Source organism: Triplophysa dalaica, chromosome 4 (assembly GCF_015846415.1).
Source record: "Triplophysa dalaica isolate WHDGS20190420 chromosome 4, ASM1584641v1, whole genome shotgun sequence".
NCBI classification, from domain to species: Eukaryota; Metazoa; Chordata; class Actinopteri; order Cypriniformes; family Nemacheilidae; genus Triplophysa; species Triplophysa dalaica.
Genome location: NC_079545.1, coordinates 16818996 through 16846412, shown reverse-complemented (window position 1 = coordinate 16846412; position 27417 = coordinate 16818996). Strand labels below are relative to the sequence as shown.

The 27417-nt window shown below is 38.6% G+C and overlaps 1 protein-coding gene across 3 annotated transcripts; it reads left to right on the top strand.

The window, feature by feature from the left end:
* Positions 1-320: 320 nt before the first annotated feature.
* On the top strand, positions 321-26766 carry ap1b1 (adaptor related protein complex 1 subunit beta 1). Of its 3 annotated transcripts, none has more exons than XM_056745731.1 (23): positions 321-403; positions 2095-2155; positions 2927-3032; positions 3219-3354; positions 3700-3945; positions 4589-4779; positions 5084-5305; positions 5698-5818; positions 6002-6097; positions 6336-6451; positions 9119-9284; positions 9707-9805; positions 11519-11778; positions 11859-12057; positions 12511-12531; positions 15197-15226; positions 15446-15589; positions 15910-16055; positions 17066-17195; positions 19520-19604; positions 19748-19834; positions 20883-21037; positions 25374-26766. In XM_056745731.1, exons 2-23 carry the CDS (start codon positions 2119-2121, stop codon positions 25446-25448), a joined length of 2868 nt encoding a protein of 955 aa, XP_056601709.1. In that variant the 5' UTR covers positions 321-403; positions 2095-2118; the 3' UTR covers positions 25449-26766. The 3 variants fall into 3 exon arrangements, with proteins under 3 accessions (XP_056601709.1, XP_056601708.1, XP_056601710.1); XM_056745730.1 differs by having other exon boundaries at positions 338-431; XM_056745732.1 differs by lacking the exon at positions 12511-12531 and having other exon boundaries at positions 338-431.
* Positions 26767-27417: the final 651 nt, after the last annotated feature.

Below are 27417 nucleotides of genomic sequence, written 5' to 3'. Positions count from 1 at the left end.
GAGGTATTTTACTCTATAGCCAACAAAGATTGTTTGAACAAATAAAACGACAGATCTGACCTGACAAAAAATACAAACGGTGAATAAGCTTGAAAATGGTCGGAATTGACATATTGACATAAAAAATGACATATCCACAAAATCATTCAAATACACAACTTTCTTGAGGGTTTTCTATATTATTATCATTTTCAGTCATACCTGTCGTCCTTTTGCATCACGTATTTTGATGATAACGAAAAGTATAGAGATTTAAAAAAATAAATCAAGTGTATTTGCCTGAGTGTAAAAAAACTATTCTCAAGGCGGAAGGCGGAAGTGTGAATCATATGATGACAAAACATGTAAGGTAGGAGGGAAGGAAGGAAGAAGGCCGACTTGTACACATTCACACTTCACTTCGGTAAGCACCAGGACTTGATTTAACTGAGGTACAGTGCCTGTTTTCTACTTATCTGTGGCTTTCTGTTCTGTGTGATTGGACGGTAATACAGTCCGCTAGATTAAAGGCTTAACAGTGCGCTCACATAAACCCTGATTAAGAAGGTCGTGAAGCTTTAGCTCGCGAGCCGTTAGCACTCAGCTAGCATCTCCGCAAACAGCTTCATTCATCCGCCAAAATGGAGTGGGCAAGTCAGTTGTGTGTGAGTTAAGATCTATATCGCATTGAGCATTGGCGTAAAGGCACTTAGATACTTTTGGGGTTTGAAATTGATATCAAAACGACGGATGTTGGGCGAAATAAATGGGTTTGCTAGTTAGCTGTGTCCGCGGATGTCAGTCACCTGCTGCGGTTACCTCACCGCCACGTACATATAACGAGCTGACATATCTTATATTTTGTCGTTTGACATATAGTGTGCAGCCTTAGAAAGGTTGATATTTTAACTTTAATTCAATGTCTTGTCCGTTGACTGTTGCTTTTATTATCTGTGCTGTGTCGTGCTGATAACACGTAATCTAAACGTGAACCTGCAGTGATGGTAGTTGTTTTTTGTCATGATATGAGAGATACTGTGCCATGTACATGGTTTGGAAGAAGTGTCCCGTTTGTTAATGTCAGTGTCTTGTCTCTGCCGCACGTAAACTGTGTTTTTGGCTTAGTTTGGTTGGTCTTGCAAAATATTTGGTCCTGATCATATACACAAATGTGCCATCAAAATCAAAATACAGCGGTGACGTCTGTTGTTATTGTTATTTTTATTGAACTGTAATGAGTGACAATTAATATGCATATCTTTTAAACAATGCTTTTTAAGAAACGGTCTATTTCTTTGTATCCTATTGTCGATTTTATTTTGATGACGTTTGTGTTTAACACCCACATATTTGGAAATGCACAATTTTATTCTAGCAGAATGTACTGTACTGTTATAGGAATGGTGTCATAGAAATGCACAAAGGAATTTTTTGGTATGCCTGTGGTAATAAAATACATCAGCCGCTTCTCATCAATTATTAATTCATGTCAAGAGTGAGTGGTCTTGCATTTTTTGTTTACTAAGTCTGTAAGCAGTGGCAGATCAGCATTTCAGTCTGATATATAATTCATAGATTGCAATTTGCATGGACAAAAGGTAATAAAACAACATCATTCAGACATTCACATTTGTAGTTGATTTTGTTTTGTAGACTCTGGTTCAAATGCAAAACACGTTACGCTTTAGCTGGACCATAGGCTCTCTTTGGGTAGGTTATCAGGCCCGCTAAACCTTAAGATAATGCTGTTGGAATCTAATGGTTCATTTCCTCTCAAAAGACCTTTCAGGTTAAAGTGAGAGTCTAATGTTCAATAACAGGAAATGGGAAAATGCTTCACAGCAGGTTTAGAGTCAGAGGGAGGACGATTGCTTCCAGTAGAATATATAAATTGCTGACTAATAAAGAAGGTTTAACAATGTGTTTTGCACAACTCTTTTTTTTTTTGCCCTTCCACAATCTCTGAGAAACATCAGTAAATATATTGGCAGGACATGGACTGGACTTCCCCTTTTTCCCCTGCACTTGCACTTTTTCATTTCCTACGTCTGGATACCGTATCTTCTCATCCTCTTGTTTTCCTATGGAGTGTGAATCTTTTTGTCTCTTCTGCAGGAGAACAGAGGCTTGGGATCCAAAATGACAGACTCCAAGTATTTCACCACTACCAAGAAAGGTTTGTTGTTCAACGTTTTTTTTTTTTCTTTAAAGATATTTGTGTTTTATGGGAGATCCATCGATATTATCTGGCAATAAAGTGTATCCGTCGATAAAAGCTAATTTTCACGCTATTGGCGTATATACGCTATCCGTATACTGAAAATGAACCTGAAACTGGTGATGTTTCTTTTCAATTTTAATAGTCATTGTATGTCTGAATAACATTCAGAAAGTAAAGAAATTAAACATTTTAATCGGTATCGGCAGATTTCACTCTAACTAATAGGCTATCAGTATCATTTGTGACACTTTTTATGGCAGTTAAACGTGATCACACCTTAGATTGTTCACACTTTTAACACTATTAAATAGATGGAACATAATTTCTGGTGGTTGTAACATACTAAATGTAGCGCTTCATTTCTATTTCATTTCGAATCCAGAATTCTTATTGTGTCTAATATTGTGTAAAGCAAGTGGATAGAAATAGCAGACTGAGCTCCAGTCTGAAAGAGATTTTGAAGTCTTTGGTTTCAGTTATTCCTTTAGTTGGAATATGTGACCCTGACTCACAATTGTACCTGAAGAGTATTTTTAACTGCAAACAAGTACGCTCACATTTTTTACTCTGTAAAAGCCAAGAAAGACATGGGCAGAGAATTTCTAATGGAATTCAGTGTTCTTTTGTAAATAAGGTAGACTGCTACTTCTTTATTTCTCTTCACGTCCGTGATCTAAACAAAGTCCTAATAACTGGTGACCGTTATTTGCTGTATGTGACCTTCAGGGGAGATCTTTGAGCTGAAGGCAGAGCTGAACAGTGATAAGAAGGAGAAGAAAAAAGAGGCTGTGAAGAAAGTCATTGCTTCTATGACAGTGGGAAAAGATGTCAGGTGAGCCATGACACTTGTGCCACCTTTAGTGCAGTTTGACGAAGACTTTTTGCATATTTATATACAAGTGTTTTTTTAAACACAATTTCACAATATGTTGTATATCACTGTTGTATATCTGATATCATGATGTTCTTATAATACGAAGTGGAATTTATGCAGTTGATCTGAATATTTCTTCCACAGCGCTTTGTTTCCTGATGTTGTGAACTGCATGCAGACGGATAATTTGGAGCTGAAGAAACTGGTCTATCTGTACTTAATGAATTATGCCAAGAGCCAGCCAGACATGGCTATAATGGCAGTTAATACCTTTGTAAAGGTAACATGATTGTTTTATTTTTTATGTACAAGCTTTATTCTGTCAGAACATATTTTAATGCGGTTTGCACAGGCAAATAGTATTCTTAAAAATCCATTTGCCTTCCGATGCAAAAAAAATTAAACAAATGTTGTTTTACCCTTTATACTGCAATGTTGAGTTGTTAAACCTGGAAAAGGCAAAAGGTCAATGAAGGAGATATTGTTAATCATACTTTAAAAATATGAATTTACTAGCATAAATCACATACATTTTATAACACTTATATTTTATTCCTATATACAATATGTGTTCCAGTATATTTTATGCTTGATAAACGGGTTCCTCTCTGTTCCTCTCCTGCAGGACTGCGAGGACCCAAACCCTCTGATCCGTGCGCTGGCTGTGCGCACCATGGGCTGCATCCGAGTGGACAAGATCACAGAGTACCTGTGTGAACCCCTGAGGAAGTGTCTGAAGGATGAAGACCCCTATGTCAGGAAGACCGCTGCTGTTTGTGTGGCCAAGCTTCATGATATCAACGCCCAGCTGGTAGAAGACCAAGGCTTCCTTGACACCCTGAAGGACCTGATCTCTGATTCCAATCCAATGGTGAGGCTTTAGCTTTCCTGTAGCTCAGTGGTAAGAGCATTGCGTTAACAACACAAGGTTGTGGGTTCGATCAGAGGGGATTGTATATACCTATGTAAAATGCATAGGATAAAGCAATGTAAGTCGGGTGTTCATTTCATCATAGCTTTTCTTGCTGAACAGCTAAATTCCAACCCTTTATGTATTTTGAGTCTAGGCTAACATCAGCTCTTTGTTATTTTGCATTCTATGCTTAATATAAGTGAGGTGTTGCTAATCATAGGTCTGTATAAGTAAAGCAAAATATTACTTAGCATTAGCGCGCTTATGTTTGTATTGTGATGACATCCATGGGATGCCAGCACTATTTAGTTCTCACTATTTAGTCTAGTGTAAAATTACATGCTGATGTAATGTGAAACCCTAAACCTCACACACACACACGCAGACACGCACACATGCTCTGACAGAATTGAGTTTAAGCTTTCCTGTGACTCAGTGGTAAGAGCATGGCGTTGGCAATCATAATGGTCATCGGTTCGATCCCAGGGTTTGCACATTATTAAAAAAAAAAAAGTATGATATAATTCAATGTTAGTCGCTTTGGGTAAAAACATCTGCCAAATTCGTAAATGTAATGTCTTTGATATGTTCTCTGCATTAGGTTGTAGCAAACGCAGTTGCTGCTCTGTCTGAGATCGCAGAGTCTCATCCTAACAGCAACCTTCTGGACCTGAATCCTCAGACCATTAACAAGCTTCTGACAGCTCTTAATGAATGCACAGAGTGGGGTCAGATCTTCATCCTCGACTGCCTGGCCAACTACACACCCCGTGATGACAGAGAGTCACAGAGGTCAGAAAGCAATGTTATGTCATCACTCCCATGTACCTTTAAATGGGTTTCTCTAATGAAGGCTAATACATATAGCGGCACTTCCACACCTTTACAGAGAAAAGAAAGAAAGAGATAAACAGAACAATCTTGGGATTACCAGAAATCAATATTGCATAATTACAAATGAAAATATAATTTAGAAATAAATGTTTTATCATGCTCCAATTTAGGGCACAGAAGCTTCACAACATGACTTTGTTCTCCAGGGATTGTTAGAATGCAGTGGTGAGTCTGACTGTTTTTAATGTTTTGTGTCCCACAGTATCTGCGAGCGTGTAACGCCAAGACTGTCCCACGCTAACTCTGCCGTAGTGCTGTCCGCCGTGAAGGTTCTGATGAAGTTTATGGAGATGCTTCCTAAGGATCTAGACTATTACGGCACACTCTTGAAGAAACTTGCTCCTCCTTTAGTCACACTGCTCTCAGCTGAGCCTGAACTGCAGTATGTTGCCCTCAGGAACATTAACCTTATCGTACAGAAACGGTAGGTGTCAAAGTGGGGAAAATTATTTTAAAAACTGCTGATGGTTTGTATTCTGGAAAATCCCAATTTAAAGGGATAGTTCGACCAAAAATGTAAATTCTGTCATCATTTACTCATCCACTCTCTTATGGAGAACAGAACATTAGTTATTTGAAATAATGTTGGTAACTGAACAACGGCGGTACGCAATGACTTCCAGTGTATGGACACAAAAGCGATTCAAGTCATTGGGTACCGCCGATGTTTTGGTTTAAAACATTCTTAAACACTACCTTTAAGAAACGTATACAAAAACATTGAGTAATGATAAGGATCTTCCACAATGACACATTTTTGTCTTTTTTATAATAAGCTTTCTTTTTTTTAAACCTCTCGCTTTTTTTATTTTTCAGGCCTGAAATCCTGAAGCATGAGATGAAGGTTTTCTTTGTGAAATACAATGACCCGATCTATGTCAAACTGGAGAAGCTGGACATCATGATCCGTCTGGCGTCTCAGGCCAACATCGCTCAGGTAAACAAAATGCTACCCACACTCCTAGATCTCCTTCCTCTCTTATGTGGAACATGATCTCTACTTAATCATTCATGTTTGTATATCCTCTATTACACTGCCCACTCCTGCAGATATATTCCATCAACATTTGACATTTGTGTTTATGAGAATCTGCGCTAAATATGTGTGTGGGTTGTTTAGGTGCTGGCTGAGCTGAAGGAATACGCCACAGAGGTGGATGTAGACTTTGTGCGTAAGGCTGTTCGAGCCATCGGCCGTTGCGCTATTAAAGTCGAGGTGAGCTGGCCTGACTCGGATTAAGATAACATAATTCATCTAATTACATTCATCAAACTGCCATTGTTAATTTTAATTAAACATGAAACTTCAACCCTCTTAATGAGAGCATTTAACCTGATGTCCTGATGTGAAACTGAAACCATCCAATTCTTTTTACAGCTTTCTGAATGGTGTTATTTATGCTCAGTAGTTGAGCTCTGGTTAATCTATTTCTTCTGTTATATCTCTGTCACAGCAATCAGCAGAGCGTTGTGTCAGCACTCTGCTTGACCTCATTCAGACCAAGGTTAATTATGTGGTGCAGGAAGCTATTGTGGTCATCAAGGACATCTTCCGCAAGTACCCCAACAAGTAAGACTCTGTTATATAATTTCTCATGTCCCTGACCCTTTGTCAACAAACATTTATTTGCATGATGTCTCTCTCTCTCTGCTAGATACATTCTTCAGTTAAGGCGAATTTCACGCTCTAGGGCAGTGATTCTTGTGATCTGCCACCGTCGGTAGTGCGCTTCACTGTGACAAATTGTGAATTAAAATTACTGTTTTGATAAGGATTGATTTTTGTTGCCTTTCAGTTGTGGATGGTTTTATTTAAAAGATTTTATATTAAGACATAAATTATTGGCATATGTTTTCGTTGGTGCAATCGACTGCGGCCCTGCACAGCAAAACCCAGGTTCTGCAATGAATCTTGTTGTGAAATGAACAGATACATAAAATCCAAACTGGCTATGACCCTCTTGCTTAATGACGTGCAGGTTTTGCCGGGGTTGCGGAGAGACGGCTATTAATTTGCGCTCCTTTGCACATTTTGAATGCGCATTTAGTGCAGCTGTACTCATTTTAATCTGGACAACGTCAACATGCAAAATTTTCCATCAACGAGTAGGAAAAAGTAATGTTTTCATGGTAATCTGAATAGGAAAGCCAAGGTAGGTTTAAACAGTGTGTTTCAAATGGAATTGTTAAGGACTGTAAGGATTAATACACGACTGAGTGAGGTTGTCACTGCAACCTGAGCTTTTTTTATTTAACTTTCTTACTCTTATATCCTTATTCATTATTTACTGGTGTTTATTTGAATGTTTTATATGCTGTAGTGTGCCGTTTCACTGATAGATTTGTGGATTAAACATGGACAATGTTTCGTCCTCATTTCAGATATCATATTTCTAGTATTTAACTATTTAACAATTTATTAAAGTAACAATTTAATAAAGGTCTATATTTATCTTCCACTCATCATGCGGTTGCTACTCGCAAATATAATAATATAAGTATTATATATATAAATAATATATATTTCCCAACCACCGCACCACCCCGGTTGATTTGTCCATTACCACTGCGTTGGTAAAAAAACATCACAGCCCTATTGGATCTCAACCTTTTTTGAGTACTGAACCACATAATATCTCAAACCATGCTCATGTACCCCCAACCCCTGCGCTCACACCCCATTCCATTTTGCTTTCCCCAGCACAACAACATATTTCCACTAAATTAGGAAAATAAAAAGATTAGTATAGTCAAAAATATATATATTTGTCAAGTCAATAAATGTAAGCCTAATTTAAAATTACACATGACCATTTAATGGTTTTCAGTTGCATTACAATGACGAAATAATCAGAATTACGTCGCCCCAAAACATTCTATTTCACTATCTCCAATAGTATAAACACACTTTACTGCAGTTTATTCTTTTGAGATTAATTTGTCAACAAGGACTTAATCCAACCACTGATCAGTTACCGTTACAAGTAACCATTATATAATGCATATACAGAATATTATATGGACTTTGAAATCTGGTGTGCCATACCTGTGAGTTTCCCAACTTGCCCTGACGTGCACTTGACCTGACGCATTCCTTGCAACTGATCTGTCAGTTAATAAAAGAGGCCAATCGGTCCAGTGTTGGAAACAGACAAGTGATGGAACAAAGATTTCTGTTTGCACATGCACATTTTCACACACTAGAAGGCCTACGTTACACTTCTAAGTTCTGATTGATCCAAGTGTTGAACTGTATAGGTGAAACTGATGCCATTACTGTTTATTGCTAAGAGCTTAAGCTCATGAATATGGTAATGCGTGGTGCTTCAATGAAAATAGGCTTTTGGCTTTTTGACTTTATGCGGCGGTGCGCAGAACCACCTGGCATATGACATCAAAGTACTGCAAGAGCAATTCAAAAGCAAACAGAGCAGTCGACTCTCTCTCATAGAGCTGCCGACCGCTCTAAATGACCCCATATGAAGAGAATGTTTCAGTCAGAAATCTGCAGAAACTGCACAATAGGCTATATTAAATATGATTCTGCAATAGCAGACTCGGCTGATTTTTATCTGGGTCTGGTCAGGGTGTTAATTTCGAACCCTGAATGCAAGATCATAACTCCCACTGTAATTATGCCACGGACCACTAGGGATCTGCGTACCCCTGGTTTAGAAACACTGCTCTAGGGCATGACAACGAATCTGACATGCAATGAAGTTTCAATGAGCCTCGTCATGCATTTTTACTCCTCATGCAGTAGGAATGTTGTGGTTTTCCGACCGGTTAATTGTTATGTAAAAATTGTACTGCTGTATCTGCAGATGAGGCCCTGCTCATGATGCAATTTACTTTGTTTTAAAATAGCGGCAATTCGGGAACATCAATTGCTTGAGTTAATGGTGGGTTCAATATCTTTCTTAATAAAAACACACAAAACTATAAAAAAAGTACAATGACATTTGCTTATATTAAAGGAGTCATATGACACGGCTAAAACGAATATTATCCTTTGTTTTAGAATGCAATGTGTACACACGATTTAAGGTTAAAAAACACTGTATTTTCCACATACCGTGCACGTTTGTATCTCATCTTTGCCCCACCTCTCTGAAACGCTTGGATTTTTAACAAAGCTGATCAGTAGGCGAATGGACATTGTGTATCACCGGTGATACCGACTATCGCAACAAGCCTATCATGCAGATTCATTTTTGAATATTGAATGTGTTTCTAGGTATGAAAGTGTGATTGCCACCCTGTGTGAGAACCTGGACTCTTTGGATGAGCCTGAGGCACGGGCGGCCATGATCTGGATTGTGGGAGAGTACGCAGAGAGGATTGACAATGCTGATGAATTGCTGGAAAGCTTCCTGGAAGGTTTTCATGATGAGAGCACACAGGTGAATTACATTAAACCAATAAAACAAAAGCACTCCCAAATTTGACTAAGAAACTTGAATAATATTTCTGATCACTTTTCTTATTATTTGCTTTTAATTTATTATGAGCCTCGTTGATGGACTTTTAAGGGGTCCCATCACATTTTAAGGGTTTCTGTATAGGTTTCTTAAGGTTTCTACATGAACATCCTTTTTGCATTGGGTTGGCAAATGAATAGCCAAACAACACATGCAGCCTATTCTATTAAAGCACAACTCTCTTTTTGTTGTGAAGATGCTCTTCCTGTAATCTGTCTCAACATTTAATTTCTTTTAATGTAGATGTACCCTGATGTTTTAACACTGCATACCAGCGATTACGGTACTAAACTTGTGTGACCTTTTATCTGTGAGTTCATGTTTTTCTCATGGTTGTCTCTCAGGTGCAGCTGCAGTTGCTGACAGCCATTGTAAAGCTGTTCCTGAAGAAGCCCACTGAGACCCAGGAGCTGGTGCAACAAGTGTTGAGTCTTGCCACGCAGGTGAGATATACACACTCGCACAGATTGATATCAAAACACAAACATAAGTGAGAAAATGACACTACATCTATACTTGCTCACACCTTTCGGGGATGCTCTCTGGAGGTGTTTCTCTCTTCTGAAATGAGAGAGACTGGCACTTTCCTGAGAAGAGTTTGTTTTATCAGCAAACAAGATATTCAGAGGTTGGTTTTTGTAACTACAGGCAGAGACTATTATTAAAATAATTATAAGACATCAAGACTTGTGCCCTATTCTAGTATTAGATTCAATTGACCAGTATGGTCTGAAAACAGTCAGACTATCCACAAGCTAATAACAGGGTGTTGATATTCTTTCAAAGCCTTTGTTTATTGATTATAACTCTTTTAAGCCTTGTTCTCATCCTCCGTGCCAACTACAGATTGGATTCACTCTTAGCTGTTCATCGCTGAATGTGTCATTTGAAGTTGGCCAGCTCATTAGAACAACTTTTTCCTGTTAATTAAAGCATTATGGGTAAAATGTTTGTGTGTGGTGTCCTGATGCCTTTTTTAACTTCAAGTGGGGTTCTTAACAACAAAAGACACTTTAACGTTTTGTTTGTCCCTGCGGTACGATGTCCTGATCTGTCCTTCTACCCAAAATAGAACTGGAATTTATTATCCTGGCAACACCTTCCACCGAGGTGTAGAATGCACACTACTGTTTGAGTTTGTCGGGTCACTTGAAGGAAATATTTTTCTTGATCTGAAGGCTTATGTCAGGTTTTAGAAATTAGATAGAAAAGTAGCATCTCAGAAGTATCCCTTTTGATTTATTTTAGATTTTTTCTACAGCATAAATAAAATCTTAGTTTTGATGTGTTTAATATGTGGAAAAACTAAGTGACAATAATCTTGCAAATGTATGATGCAGTGAGACTTTTTATCTTGCTATCTTATACATTTACCACTGTAAGTTGACTATGCTAGTCGATCAGTCAACAAATAGATTTTATTGTGTACATTTAAAAAGTATACACGATGCTGCTTGGTAGATTATTGTTTGAGTGTGTAAGAGCAAAAGAGCGTTTGTGTGTGATGTTGTTAATATTCAGAGAAGCCTTGGGCCTGAGCTGTCAGACTGGGATCTGAGATTGGATCTTGTCATTATTAACTTTGAGATTCAGTGCCACAGGCGGTAGTCGCCGCCGGGGTTCTGTCAGAATACAAAATGTCCTCCTACATCCCAGGTGGTGTTTTATGACTTTTAAATCTAATTCTCGCACCGCTGTTTTGCTCTGGGTGTTGCTGGTGCATCACTTGATCTTATCACATGGATGAATTAGTGCCCAGGAGAAGTTGTGCATTATTTACACAACTCCAAATGTTCTCTCCACAAAACCTCCTCTGAAGGGCAAAACAGTGTCACCTGCACTCCCTCATTTTCTCATCCAAATTGTCAAATAGGAATCGCATAACTATGCTACTATGCTACTGAAGCAACTTAATCCTACCGTTTAATTCAAACGGGCAGGCCAAAAAAGTCAAAATGTCAGTACTTTGCATTTATATTTTCTACCTCTTTTCACTTGATTTAAGGAGCTTGTCTCCACTACATTATTCTTACAATGTATAAATAAGCATTCACTATTATTAGTTTATGGTGTGTTTTTTACTTTAGTATCAAAAACAGCTCACTCTCCACTGTTCTTTATTGTTTTATCTTTCATTTTTTCCTCTAACGTTTCAGGATTCTGATAACCCTGACCTGCGTGATCGCGGCTACATCTACTGGCGTCTGCTCTCCACAGATCCCGTGGCGGCTAAGGAGGTGGTATTGGCCGAGAAGCCTCTGATCTCGGAGGAGACTGACCTGATTGAGCCCACCCTCCTAGAGGAGCTCATCTGCCATATCGGTACACTGGCTTCTGTCTACCACAAACCCCCCAGCGCCTTTGTGGAGGGCAGCCGCGGCGTTCAGCACAAGAGACTTCATGCTCGTGCTGGCTCGTGAGTCTTATGGGAAATCATTTGAACTTAGTTAACTTTTGGAAGTTTTAAACATTATTAAGAAATCTTTTGTCATTCAGTGGTGAGAGTGCTGAGAACTCTGATGTTGGCCAGACCGGACCTTCTGAAGCACCACCCGCTGTCATTCCATCACAAGGTGATCTCCTAGGCGACCTGCTGAACCTGGATCTGGCCCCGCCCACTACCACTATCCCGTCTGTTCAGCCCTCTATGCAGATGGGAGCCATGGACCTCCTGGGAGGCGGTCTGGATAGTCTGGTATGTTCCTTATTTGATGTGATGAAAAAAACTTACAGTAGAATATAGAAGTAAAACAGTACTTCAGTGAATACCCATCTGTTCTTCTAACAGTTTGTAATTGTGTTCAAAAGCTTATTTGGGTAAAGTGTTTTTTTTTATTAACCACATACGTTCAGCTCACACTCATGTTAGGACTTTATTTCAACTTTGTGTTGAGTGTGGTCAGATCCAGACCTGTTTTGCCAAATACAAGATCTTCGAAAGGAGAAGCTGATCCCAGATCAGCTCTCAGCTTTAAAGCACACTGTCAAAATCCCTTTAACCAGTGTAATCGGGTCTGTTGAGAAATCACAGATGGTCTTGCATAAGTAGAGCACTTTCCTTGCCTGAATTTCTTTTCCCGTCCTCTCATTCTTTTGTTTACTCTTTGTGTTCTTTCCTCTCTCTTTTGTCCTTACGCTACACTTGCAGATGGGCGATGAATCGGATACGGTAATTAAACTAAGTGAAAGAAAAACAAACAAATCATATCATTTAATTACTTTGAATTGGGATCTGTATTATTGTGTGTAAGTGGCTTACTCATCACACCAGCAGGGGGCTGCTACACGTAATGCATTGTTTCTGTTTCATTTGAAGAATATCTACATTGGTATAACAGGTAACATTGAGATCTTGAAGTGAAAGATCACCCAAAAATATTTTATATTTCGTCAATCATCATTTGCTCACCTGTCATTTCAAACCTATATGACTTTCTTTCTTCAGCAGAACACAAAAGAAGATATTTTGAAGAAAGTTGGTTACCGAACAGCACTGGCCCCCATTCACTTCTATTGTATGGACACAAAACAAATTCAAGTGAATTGGCGGCAGTTACCAACATTCTTTTTGTGATCTGCAGAAGAAAGTCATATAGTTTTGACATGACAAGAGGGTGAGAAAATGATGACAGATTTTTTTGGGTGGGTGGGGAGGATAATAACTTTTTCTCAGACTTGATTCAATCTTATTTACATTAAGTCATTAAGCAGACTCAATCTTTTCTTTTCTAAAGTTACACTTACAGACTTCATACAAGTTTGAGTTTGTGGCAGTTTTAAGAAAAAATGTTTGTCAGCCCTAGAGGTGGCAGTTAAAAAAGAACGTTTATTATTCCCAACATAATTTCCATCCTTGTTCATCACATTTTAAACATTTTTGATTTCTGTGTCAGCTGAGTGCCTCCTACAGGACAGATGCACAATCTCCCCAGCCTGCTTCTGATTATAGTGACAGAGAGGTCTGTGTGGGTGTTTCTTACTTTTGGTTCATCCTTAGAAGTTATTTTTCTGTACTAATCTTAGATCTGACCCTGTATCCCAAAGCCATTGTTAGAAACTGGTCTCCTATAAAGATGGCGCTAAGAGCACCTTCCCTCTGTGTTTTGCTAGTAGTTGTAGTCTTGCAGTTGTTGATTTGTCTCAGTAAATGTTTGATACGTTTTATTTAATGTTTTTTAATGTAGAAAAAGTAAAGCAAGTTCGTAAGTCATGTTTTGTGGTTAATGCAGAATTTCCATCCCGGCTGTTGAAGAGAAAAACAGTCACTTCCTGGGAAACAGGAATTTAAGATTTGCTAGGGTTCAGTGGGGGGTGTCTTATGTCTGAGAGTTTCTTTTGAGATGCTGTGTGATGATATTGTTGCATCTCATGACTTTTTTTCCTTCATTTTTGGCAATTTGTGCACATGCATTGCTACTGTCTGAAAAGTGTATTCAACCTCACAGGAGCATGATTTTGTAAATAGGAGGTTGACAAACAAATCGTTCATGTGTCCTAGGTTGTGACATAGCAATATATAGAAAACAAACTGTCAATATAATATTGTTTTATATTATTAATAAGGTAACACTTATAAGACCATATTAATGCATTATTCTGCTTGAAGATATTCTACATCTCCTAATCCTGCTCCTTACCTAAACTTTACAACAACTACCCTTCAAAGTATTAGTTAGCATTAAATTAGGAGTTTATTAAGGGAATATAGTGTAGTTAATACTAATAGTGAATATGTGTTCTCCGTGCTAAAGTGTTACCTTTAATATTTGAAAAGTTATGAGATGACTCTTATTATACTCCTAGATAACTTTATTGTGTTTGTTAGCCGGATTTTTTGTTTTGTTATTATGGCATACTGCAGTTTGATTGATATTAATTGGAATGCACAATAAAAAAAAACATAATTTTTGAAAAAATTAATGTTGGAACCAAACTCTTCATATATATCTTTCTATATTTATAGAGATTTATCTTTATTGTTAGTTTTTTTCCACAAATTTTTGCCCCTCTCATCGTAGGACAAATTTGCGTATTAGTCTCTCAGCTACCCAAATGCAGTGACTTAAAAACCACATTATAAATATACGGATGGAAAGTAACTCAATTCACTGTTACCCGTCATCCACTTTCTTCTGCGCTTTCTTCCTCCCCATCACCCTCTTAAAGGAAAAGTTCACTTTAAAATATTTTTTTGTGACAATTCCCTCACCCACATGTCATACAAGCCGACCGTGTGTTTATTCCTTCTGTCAAAAACAAATGTAGGCGTATGAGAAAAGCTTTTCAGGATTCTTATCCATATAATGCTGTTTTTATTTTTTTTATTTTTACGGTGTATTTAGTTTTAAAACATAAATACATGGCTTGTACAGCCTCCGCGATGCATGTCCACGACTTACGTATTACGCAATAAGGTTGGAATGGTTAAGCGTGACGTTGATTTCAAAAGATTTAAACATCCCTTATATGCACGTGAACTGTGCAAGATTATGGTTTAAAATGGTCAAACACATTTTTTGGGGGGAAAATGACTAATTTCGTTCGCTATACAACACCCTTATTCATTGGCTGGTGTCGTTAAGAGTGTTTTTAAGCTGCAATAAAACTGAAATTTGGATCTTAACCAATAGTCCCACGTTGGTCTCCATTATATGGATAAGAACCCTGCAAAGCTTTCCTCAAATGTCTCAATTTGTTTACCACAGAAGAAGTAAACACACGGACGGAGTGAATTATCATGAAATTATATTTTTAAAGTGAACTACTCCTTTAATAATACATGCAAAACATTCCTGACTGCTGTGCCTGACTTCTTGTGTGCTTTCTATTCACAGCTTGGAGGAGATTTTGGCGGAAGTCCTTCGGTAAGACTGATTTTTTTTTTGTACAGTTCACCCAGACTTTGATAAATGTGCTTCATTCAGTTACTAGAGTGAATTAGGATCAACGCCGGGGCTTTGCTTCATTAATCACAGAAGTTCTTGAAGGATTGTTAAATTGAACCTTAAATGCTCTGCATGCCTCTTCCCTTGAGGTCTCCTCACATTTTATGTGGCATGGATGTAATACTCCTTTCTTCTCAGATGGGGGCAGGTCTGGGAGTTGCCCCAGCAGCCATGCCTGCCACTCTGGGTGGTGCTCCTGCTGTCGGAGGTGGATTAGGAGACATCTTTGACCTCGGAGGAGGTGTCGGCATGCCAAGTGGATCCTACGTCTCTCCTAAAACTGTAAGTCTGGAATTAATCGAGGTTCACAATCAATAACTCTGCTTATGACCTTAGCGGTTTTATTTACTTTTTCCCTTGTCTTTTAAATCAATATACAATGCAGTGTACATGTCTTGACTGTAAATCTGAAAGTTTTCCTGTAGCTCAGTGGTTTGAGCATGGCTATAGCAACGCCAAGGTCATGGCTTTGATCCTAGGGATAGCACATATTCAGATACAAATGTATAGTATAATGCAATATAAGTCTCTTTGGATAAAAGTATCTGCCAAATGCATAAATATAAATCTTGTCAGCATTAGGATGTGGGCATCTATTTCAGGTGTGGTTACCGGCAATGAAGGCTAAAGGGCTGGAGATTTCTGGGACGTTTGCCCGGCGCAGCGGGGTCATCCAGATGGATTTGTCTCTTACCAACAAAGCCATGAGCGTTATGGTTGACTTTGCTATACAGTTCAACAAGAACAGGTGAGTGAAGGGGCAGGATGGAAATCTGGGGGTTGAAAACTGTTTTGGACGTCTGTTCAAGGTTTTGTTCTTCACTCTGTGGCGCATTCCCTGATTTTTAATCAGTTTGGAGGCCTGCCCGAAAAATATGTTTTACACTGGCAGTCGGATCGTTCAAGGGCACACAGATATTCTAAAGACATTTTAATGGGATTTTATGTTGATTAAGCACCTAGTCTGTCTTGTAAAGTAAATTCAGTAAAACCTAAAAGTGTCATACCGATATTTGTACCCTTTTGTGTGTATAGATTTTTTATTTAGCCATCATCCATGCATATAAAACGGTTGGTTGGTTATTGGTGGTTTCCTCTAAGGGTTGAGAAGATATTCTGGGTGGTTGCTTAGTGGCTCAGTCCAAAAGACCTTACCCACCCACTCAACTCTGTATGACATTGAACTGTCTAAAAGCTTTGGATCCCTCTTCCATATGAATTTATAGAAATTATACAGCCACTGAACAAAATATTAAGAGACCAAATTTATTTTCAGTTTGTGATTAAGTCAAATTAATAGTCACGTTGGTTTCATTCTCTGAACATTTCTCCCAAATTGCAAATCAATAATAGTTTTATGTGTATTTATTTGTAGAAAATTGCATCATTGTGTTTTGTTATTTTGACCATCTTGAATACTGCAAAGAAAATGTTTGTGTAAACAACATATTACTAATGCTGTAATTTAGGATTTGTTAAAAAATGACATTGATTGAAAAAAGGCCTATTTTTAATCGCAGCCATCATGCGTATTGGCATTCTCACAGTCTTTTTGGGGGCTTTATGTATTGTTTAACCTGTTTAATTGTCACAAGCTTTGAAAATACAAACATGCCCCTGCCCTTCAAGCTGCATTATTTGAGCTGTCAGTCCATAGCAGCCATAACGGCTATGACGGAGTAATACCTCCGTTTCGGAGATGAGTAATACTTGCTGTAGATAAAATTAAAGCTTGACTGTGTATTTGTCTCCCTGTAGTTTTGGTCTAGCACCTGCTGGTCCTCTGCAGATTCTCACTCCTCTGAGCCCTAATCAGACTATTGATGTCAGCCTGCCTCTCAGTACAGTCGGCCCCATCATGAAAATGGAACCTCTTAACAACCTACAGGTAACATTTCCATAGTATTAATACAGCATAACGCTTGATACACAGTATGAGATGCTGAGTAAGTGTAAATAGAGGCTGCAGTTGAAAAAAAGCTTTTCTTAAGATAGCGGGTATCTCTCTCTTTCTCTCTGCTTCTCACTTTGCCCTTGTCCACTTATGTACTCTATCAATCAAGGTTAGAGGCTGCCGTCAGAATTAACTTCGTCTGATAAGCTCTCAGTGGAGTCAGTCAAAATTCTTTCTTTCTTTCTAGTTTTCTCCCTTCTCCTCTCTGAGGTCTTTTAAAAGAGATTAGAAGAAGATTTTCTCATCTTTAGCCCTAGAGTCCATTTTCACACCATTACCAGATTTAATGTGTACATAGTGAATGTCATGTTCAGATCTCAGAAGTAATACTAATGTTAAATGGTTTATCGTGAATGCACATCTTTCACTTACGGTTCTTTCTACAGATGTCTAATGCACATTTTAAAGGATATTTCACCCAATACGAAAATTCTGTCATGAATTTCTGATCCTCAAGTTGTTCTGAACCTGTGTACATTTCTTTGTTTGGTTGAACACAAAGAAAGATATTTGCAGAATGTTTGCAAATGAGTTAGCATTGACTACCAGAGTAGAAAGAATTCATGTTTTTTTTTTATTATGTTCAACACGAAAGAAACTATTTAGAAGAAAAATACAGCTTGACAACCATATTAATTGTAGTCAGTGGTGCCCCAGATGTGTAAGTTGCTTCCAAATATCTTTGTGTTTAGCAGGATAAAGAAATGTATATAGGTTTGCAACAACTTGAGGTTGAGTAATTTATGACATAATTTTAATTTTTGGGTAAACCATTTCTTTAATCTGGAGGTGGTTTAGTTGACCAAGAGCCTTTATAAAGTCTGTGAGTTCGGAATAGAACGGCTGGTATTTTCGGAATGGAAATATTCATTTCACACAAAGCTGCCTATAATAGATCAGTTTCTCTCTGCAAATACATCACGGGAAGTAATTGTGATTAATTAGTCATTTAATTGGTCTAATCTGCCTTGTATTTAATATGTATTGACTGCAGTTATGAGTACATGGAAAAAAATAGAGGTGGAATGAGGGTGGTGTGCAGAGCTCACAGAATGCATTGGCTGGATGAATTATTCAGAGATGAAGTCTCAAAGGCCTGAAGTCTGTGTGGGGCTGCTGGTCCCTCTGTGGGGTTGTGTAGTCTGTATTCTGATGGATGCTGTGCACCTGCTGTCAGCTTTCACAAAGCTCTTCTGGGTGCATCTCAATCCATCATGCTCTCAAAAATCGTACGAAAATGAGGAAGTGTTTTATTACAGCTTCAGACTGCTAATACATTCACAAGGTGTTGGTTTCAGAAAGGTGGAAATTCATTCTTTGACTTGATTTCATCAGATATTTTGTTACACTGCGCTCTGTCTAGTATAAAACTGGATTTTCTTTTGTGTGCACTTTTGCAACTTAAGTTAAGGGAATGCAGACATATATAGTCCAATTGTTCGCTCTTATATAGTACTGCGTCTGCCTTGTAGTGTAAAACTGGACTGCAGACATATAGAGTCTTAACTGTTCATGTACATCTTGGTTTTGAGATCTCAGCCACTTTACAAAACATCTTAGCAACATTCAACATCACAGCTCGGCCTATGAACAGTATTGAGTGTAATGGTACACAGAGGGTAACATATCCTTTTCGTTTTCATATGGAAGTCGGGGGAAAAATATCCTGTTTAATTCAAAAGCTCAGAGAAAATGTGAACAAGGCTCTGAAATAACTAAATAACTGGTTTTGGGATGAAAATTTATTAGAAGAGATTTTAGAGTTGGGTTGTTTCCATAACAGCGTGTTCGAATGCTTGATTCTAATTACTCAAGACAGACAAACTCGGGTTTGTTTTTTTTGTAATCTGTCTCTGGGCATCTTGCATCCTTTTGTTGAGCGCTGCCTCAAAGGCATTTGTGCATGTTTGAAGTTCACACACAGGCAGATTCATGTACACGCTACACAGGAGCTGAACGCAACCTTTGAAAACACGCAGAGGGACAGAGGAAAGTGAGAGAGATAAGCAAAATGTCAAAAAAGACATGATCAAAGGAGCTGCATTTTCTAATATTCTGAACTGCATATGTGCCTCCTTTAAAAGCACTGGATAAAGAGAGTTTTGTTTATTTCAGAAACTGTGATCCTACTGCTCTTAATGCAGTTTGAGTGCATTTTCACATCCCTAGTGTGTCTGTAATTGTAACGGTATTAACGTGCCTCTCTCTCTCTCTCTGTCTCTGTCTCTCTCTGTCTCTCTCTGTCTGTCTGCTTGCAGGTAGCTGTGAAGAATAACATAGACGTATTCTACTTCAGTTGCCAGTATCCCCTCAGCCTGCTTTTCGTAGAGGATGGAAAGATGGGTGAGTGTCTCTGTGTGTGTGATGCACCCTGTGTCTGCAGGCGTGCTTCAGATGATTGCAATGTCAATTTATTTTTTTGACGTTGTTTGATGTGGGTGGTCTAGCCCTCACAATGTAAATCCCTTTTTCAATCCCTCTCTCAGACCGTCAGGTGTTCCTGGCCACCTGGAAAGACATTCCAAGTGAAAACGAGTCACAGTTCCAAATTAAAGACATCCACATCAACTCAGGTAAGAGGAATGCAGGTCACACATGTGTGAATTGGGAGTCAGCTAGGGGGAGAGAGCGAGAAGGAGAGATATGTAAATGAAAACAAATTAGCATATATAAAGTGGAGGAAGGAGTTCTAGAGTTATCTGCACTGTGCACTCTCTTTTTTGTAAAACTCTCGATCACGCTTAAGCACACTCTCCTGTCAGGACTGTCTCAGAGGAGCAGTGTTGATCTGTTGACATGTCTGGGTGTAATTAACTCTGGACAGGTTTTTAATGAATGATTCTGTTCTGCGTAATTGTTTGCATTAAGTAATTGTGAATTGCACAGCCGGGAACACACACTCAAAGCAATATTATTGATGATTTTTTTTGCCCTTGTGAGTTAGTTGTGAATTCACAAATTCAAACTCAAAGGTTATTGTTTAACCATTTTGATTTACTTGAGAATCTGATTTACGGGATAGTCAACCTAAAAATGAAATGTCTGCATCATTTACCCAGCCTTTTGTCATTTTTAAACTATACAAGTCTTTCTTCTGTGAAACAAAAAAGGATGTATTTTGAGAAAGTGGTTTTGTGTCCATACAATGGCAGTCAATGGGGTCCAATGTTGTTTGATAACCAGCGTTCCTCAAAATTGATAGTTTCAAATTTTTACTTTTTGTAAAAAGTCTTTTATACCATGACAGTGTTTATGATTTAGATGACCAGCCTCCAAAAGGGACATAAAAGCAACCTAAAATGTTGTTTACAACACTTAATGGCATGTGTTGTTACTTTAATAAATCATACTGTACCCTGTATGATTAAGAAACCGAATTTTGTGACCTTGTTTTATGTTCTTGAAAAAGAAAAAGAATACTGTTAGGAACGACCTGAGGGTTGAGCAAATAACAAAAGTTTCGTATTGAGTTGAACAATGCCTGACAGGTTGTTCATAGTGCATCACAAAGTGAAGACAAGCCTTTGCAACCTAATTGCCATAGAGACTTCAGAGATTTAATATATCTGAAAGCTCCTGACGTTTGTGTTTTTTTAACAAATAATTTCTCTCACCTCACAGACGCAGCCACCAACAAGCTGCAGGGCATTAATATCTTCACCATAGCCAAGAGAACCGTAGAGGGACAGGACATGCTGTACCAGTCTGTCAAACTCACCAACGGCATCTGGGTGCTGGCTGAACTGCGGATGCAAACCGTCAACCCCAACTACACGGTACGTGGAATTAAACAGAGAGGGGGACATGAAGAGACGAGAGCAAAGTAATGCTCCAGCATGCGCATGTACGAACAGATCGATAAAGACAAGGGGATGTACAGGAGGAGATGGTGGTGGCCACCTGTGAGAGAGTGTGTTTTACAAAAGAACTCTCCTATTAGTTCCTTCTGAGTCATGGTGAAGAAACATGCCAGACAATGATCTGTGTGTGCGCGTATGAATGAGGGGAAAGAAGAGGGTCAGAGGGGAAAGCGCTGCTGGGAGATCAAAGACTGTAGATCAATTCCAAAACATGCTGAGGATGAGCTGCCTACCGCCTCACAGAGAGAACACAAATAACGCTGTGTGGCACACAAATAGAGCTTCTCACAAGAGAACAGATTTAGAATGTACTTTCATTGGAGTTTGTATCAATTATAGATGGATATTAACTTGCCTGTCGTGTCCTAAATAGTCACTTTTGCACACAGAATAATATAAAAAAGTTATAATCAGGTTCTTCGAAGCAATACCTTCTTGAATCTCTTTCTTTATAAACAATACACGTGGTCTTTTGGTTAAAATTTAGTAAACTCAAGGTATCCTAACGTGATTTACTGGGACAGTTTTCATGTTGAGGACATGCCAATAATTTTAGGCCATCAACGGTGTTCAAGTGGGCAGGTCATAAGTTTGGTGACGCAGCTAAGGATTGTGGTCTGGCAGAATTTGAGGGCTCCTGGGTGGATGGTGATAAGAGGGTTTTGAGGAACAAATGACAATCCTCTCATTCTTTTCTCTCCTCGCTCATTCTCACATCCTTTTGATTTGAGCGATTGGCTGTCGCAATTGTAGGATATTCCTCTCTGGAAAGCAACCAGAATTGGGGACCAGTTTTTTTATTCCCAGTGGCACAATTTGTATCCAGCTAGGAGCTTGGAGATCGAGATTAATATGTTTACTTGTTTTCTTTGAGTCAATCGGTATATTCAGCTGCTTTGATCATAACAGGACTTCGCACCTAGCATATTTATTGGGTTATTTCAACATTATACCGCCTTTGTCTCATCTGTTTTGCTTACATGTAAAAATGTCTTTTCATTTGTGATTAGGTTGTTTGATTTTGTATATTTATTTCTTTTTTGTGTGTTTGCTTATGTCTGCACTTGATGATGTCATCACAATGCAGGATATGGAGGTTAGATTCCTTTAATATTTACCTAAAGACCTAAACTTCTCACGTCTTATAAATTGCTTCCTTTAAACAATCACATTTTCTTTGATTACTTTTTAATAACGTCTATCATAAAAAACAAGCTCCACATGTATCAAATATGCTGATGGGAATTACAATATAATGGTGGCTGTGATTGTTTGAAAGAGGAACTGTTTTGGATGACAAAGCAAATCAGGAGACTTTTTTAGAAGCTGAACCAGTGGCCGTCCTGGTTTACTTGGTGAGATAAAGTGCATCCAGAAAGTATTCACATTGCTCCGCTTTTTCCACATTTTGTACAATTTATTAAAAATAAAAAAACTGTGCAAAAAGCACATGTACATAAGTATTCACAGCCTTTGCCATGACACTCAAAATTGAGCTCAGGTGCATCCTGTTTGATTTTGGTAAATTCAGCTGATTGGACATGATTTGGAAAGTCACACACCTGTCTATATAAGGTCCCACAGTTAACAGTGTATGTCGGAGCACAAACCAAGCCAGGCAGTCCAAGGAATTGTCTCTAGATAAATGCTGCAATGTACAGAGACATCCTCGATGAAAACCTGCTCCACAACGCTCTGGACCTCAGACTGGCGCGAAGGATCATCTTCCAACAGGACAATGACCCTAAGCACACAGCCAAGATAACAAAGGAGTGGCTTCAGGACAACTCTGTGAATGTCCTCGAGTGGCCCAGCCAGAGGCCAGACTTGAACCAGATTGAACATCTCTGGAGAGATCTTAAAATGGCTTTGCACCGACACTCCCCATCCAACCTGATTGAGCTTGAGAGGTCCTGGAGAATTGGAGAAACTGCCGAAAAATAGGTGTGACAACCTTATAGCGTCATACTCAGGCTTGAGGCCGTAATTGGTGCCAAAGGTGCTTCAACAAAGTATTGAGCAAAGGCTTTGAATACTTATGTACATGTGCTTTTTTTTCGTTTTTTATATTTTATAAATTTGCAAAGATTTCAAACAAACTTCTTTCACGTTGTCATTATGAGGTATTGTTTGTAGAATTTTGAGGAAAATAATGAATTGAATATATTTTGGAATAAGGCTGTAACATTACAAAATGTGGAAAAAGTGAAGCGCTTTGAATACTTTCCGAATGCACTGAAAGACCCGTGAGACCAGCAGTTCATATATTGTATGCCCTAACAGTTTAACATGGAAAGTTCACCCAAAAATGAAAATTCTGTTATCATTTACTCACCCTCAGGTTGTTACAAACCTGTATACATTTCTTTGTTCTGCTGGGCAAAAACGAAGATATTTGGAAGAATGTCAGGAACCAAACCGATCTCACCCCCCATTTACTGCCATAGTAGGGGAAATCAATGCTATGGGAGTCAATGAGGCATGAGATCTGTTTGGTTACTGACATTCTCCCAAAAATATTTTCTCTGTGTTTAGCAGAAAAAAGAAATGTATACAAATCTGGAATAATCTGAGGAAATCATCACAGAATTTTCATGTTTCGGTGAACCATCCCTTTAAATACGACCAAGCAAAAACACGACGGTCGGTGATAAATATTTTTGGAGTTTATTGGAGAATTTTGCTACACAAGACAAGACAAATTATTGGTGCATTTTTATTTAATTATTAAATCATTTTTTTCCTTGTAAAATCCAATTGGCACAAAAGTCTGTAGTTGCAATGAATGGGAATCCAACACAGAGTTAAACATGTTCTGAAACAAACCACAAAATGTTTCTTCCTTTTGTCCTTTCGTACATTTTTATTTCAAGTGCTTTCTTCAAAGGAGTTGCTCTTTACAGAAAATTGGCATCTCGCAGCACATGCTTTTAATGCGAACAGACTGACATCCCCCCGCCCCCCACACACACACACTAACGTGTGCTCACACAAACATCTGCTTGAGTCTGATAATCCTCCGTCTCCTTATCCTCACACTAACAGCCACTTCATAAATCCGTTTTTTTTGCATAGCTCAAACAAATGCCCTGAATAGACATGATAATATGGGAGGGCTGCAATTCTGTTATAGGTTGTGTTTTCTAGGTAACTAGAAATGTTCACAAAGGTCCAGAGTTATCCCTATGGCAACCAGGCGTCTAATGGCACGGACCGGTTCCGCTCACGTCTGAAGGCGTTCCTCACAGCCCTCTGCGCAGCCCCCTGCTACTTCCACTCTTCCCTTCATCCCACCATCTCTTCTTGTTTCCTTTCCCCTTTTGATTACATGCTTCTCCAACATCGCAACCCGCTGCTACATCTCTCCGAGTCTTAGTGCCATCCGCTCTCGCTTCTTTCACTGGTTCCTGCCCACCGCCCACCTGTGCTGCATCTCTCTTCTCTTTAATCTCGATTTATCTCATGAGGCAAATTTTAGAACAATGCAACTTTTAATCAAGACGCCTCCTCATGCAGCAAGCTGATGCTACAAAGCGAGACAGCGACGGTGTCATGACTGTGTTTGCAAATCCACTACATTCTGAATATAGTCGAGACAAAATCATTTCCATCAAAAAAAGAAAGCAGAGGGTACTGAGTTTAGGAAAGAAAAATTGTGCTTTTGACAAATAACCCCTCCCTCTCCAGAAGGTAGAGTGTGTACATACCGGCTCTTTGTGATTGGTCTGTTAGAAACCCAAAGAGGGAAGCAGGTGTTACAGTTGCTCCTCTCATGCCGACCTCTTTAAAAACTTCATTCACTCCTCTGACTTCAGTCTGAATGTGTTTGTTACTCTTAGCTCTCCGTCGGATCTTTTGGGAGGAGTGGATGTTCAAGTTGGAACTCTAAAATAAACGAAGCATGCTTATGGAGTTTTATTTGTGTTTAGTTTCAGATATTTAGTTTATAAATCTGAGTAAGACAAAGGTTATTCAAGTTTATGTCTCTTACATAGCAGTGCGTTTGTAATTTCTGTGGAGTGGCTGAAGGTGTATTGGCTCAGTTAGATTTATCATAGTTTGCTGGAAGGGATTCAGTATTACTCATATTTTCTGTCTTTTTCCACCTCCTTTTGTCTTACTTTGAAAAGAACTTTCAAGCATGCACTCAACTCTTCTAACAATTTCACAAATGCAGGCGACAAGGGTGCACCTGTCAGTGTTAAATCTATTGTTAATGCATCTCCCGCTAACTTTTTCTCTCTCTCCTCAGCTGTCTGTAAAGTGCAGAGCGCCCGAGGTCTCTCAGTTTGTCTACCAGTGCTATGAGTTGGTGCTGAGGAACTAAGATGGACGGCACGCCGAGGAGGATGCCAGCTGGTGGGCATTGTTGGGTGACGGGATGAATGGCATCCTTACTGAACCAGTCAGAGAAACCGGTGGTCTTTGACCGAATCCCATAGATTCTTTCTTCGTCCATTCCCTTCGCCCCTCTTTCCTTCCCATTTCCTTCCTCCAGTTATGAAAATTAAGAAAAGAAATCTGTCTCCTTAAATATAAGATTATCCAAATTATAAGAATACCATCTTTATTCCAAGTGTGTACAGGTGTGTTTCTCAGCCAATTCCATTCGCCTGTAGTACTTTATTCTTTCCGTATGTATTTTTATAAAAAAAATCAAGGAGGGCAAACATCTTGTGCAGAAGATCAAGCAGTGTACAGACAGTAGATTTTATTTTACCATTCATCCCATGGCAGAAAGCTGCTCAACTGAACTGTTTTTAATTTGATCTTTATTATCATAGCATGGGTTTGTAGGTTTATCGTGAATATGTGTAGTCACACTTTGGATGGTCATTTATTTATTTTCTTTTTTTGTGAAAACCTTATCCCCTTGTCTTGGGAATGTCTGTTTAGGGAATGCTGTGTGTTTCTACAGAAGCACTACATTTAAAATATCTCCGTAATTGGTTTGTCATTTTTTGCTGGGTTTATATAATTTACTACTGTCATTGTGTCTGCTGTGTATTTGTGTGGAATGTAACATTTCTGCATGTTCTGTTTCCATTTCCGTCCTCCCTCGTTCCCTGTTTGAGAGCCAGTGTCCTAGCAGTGTGTGTCTGATGTTTCCGGTAAACAGCTCGGAACGAGACGCATAATCCTCAATCACTGCAATAAATTGTTGATATCTTAATGTTTTGAGAATTGCACATGTCGTGCTGACAAGATGCATCAGAAGTCCCTTGCATTCCCATTCTTCACATGCAGAGGTGTGATTGAAACCTGAATATGTCCATGTTATAATAGATTTTCTTTTAATCCGTGTTTTGCAGGTTAAATTTAAACTGAATTTAAAATGAGCAGTTTTGGTTCTGAATGAAATCTCAACCTTTATATTAAATGTAGATCACAAACACTGCTGACCTGACACGTTACATTGTATGTGCGTGTGTACATTTAGAGGTTTCAAAATTGAATTGCTTGTTTTTATTTTTAATCACATTAGTTCTTTCATTGATTCTGTATGAATGTGTTTATGTGTACTTTGTGGATGTAGACATATAGGGATGATTATAAGGAAATGTCCAGCAATGAAGAAAAATACTTTACTTTCTGTTGTTTTCTGTCTTGATTACATCATCTGATATTAAAATGAGATCAGTCTACTATTGTTTTTAAGTTTGATTATTGCAGCATGGTCTTGGTTAGAATGACAGAAGAATTAAGTAATTAGTCAGCTGTATAGTTCCAAATGGGATGGTCCTCTTAACGGTTGGTTTTAATTTGAAATTATGTAAACTGGGTTCTGGAAATACTCTGTTGTATTATACCCCCTTCCGGGTGGTGTCTTTACACATGAATGTCTTGGTTTAGAGAATATTACATTTAGATTAAATGCCTGGTTAAATACAAAGAATGTTTGTGAATCGATTTGAACTTTGGTTGAAGACCTGGGATCTTATGTATACCCGACCATAATTCACTTTAAGTGCACTTATGCCAGTCTCAAAGTCTCATTTAAGATAATGGTAAGCAATCTTACCTGGAGGACAGGAGATTGGTCTTATCTATACCCCGTACATAATTAAGTTGGCCTGCCTAATATCATTCAGATGTTATTGCGTGTACGTCTCGATTGATGTTATGGCGCGCTCCTCTCCATTGATGTTAAATGGGTTTTAGGGTTATGTTATATAAGCAATTTCCAATGAATCCTCCATTATGTGTCATGGATCGCTTTAAACCGTGGCATGCAGAAAAGAAATATTCACCGATTAAAGCTCCGAGGATGCCAGACACCCAGTTGCACAAATTGA

Coding starts and splice junctions, on each gene's coding strand:
- ap1b1 (XM_056745731.1), top strand. CDS start 2,119: ATGACAGACTCCAAGTATTTCACCACTACCAAGAAAG. Junction 3,033..3,218: donor ACAGTGGGAAAAGATGTCAG/GTGAGCCATGAC, acceptor TTTCTTCCACAG/CGCTTTGTTTCCTGATGTTG. Junction 9,285..9,706: donor TTCATGATGAGAGCACACAG/GTGAATTACATT, acceptor GTTGTCTCTCAG/GTGCAGCTGCAGTTGCTGAC.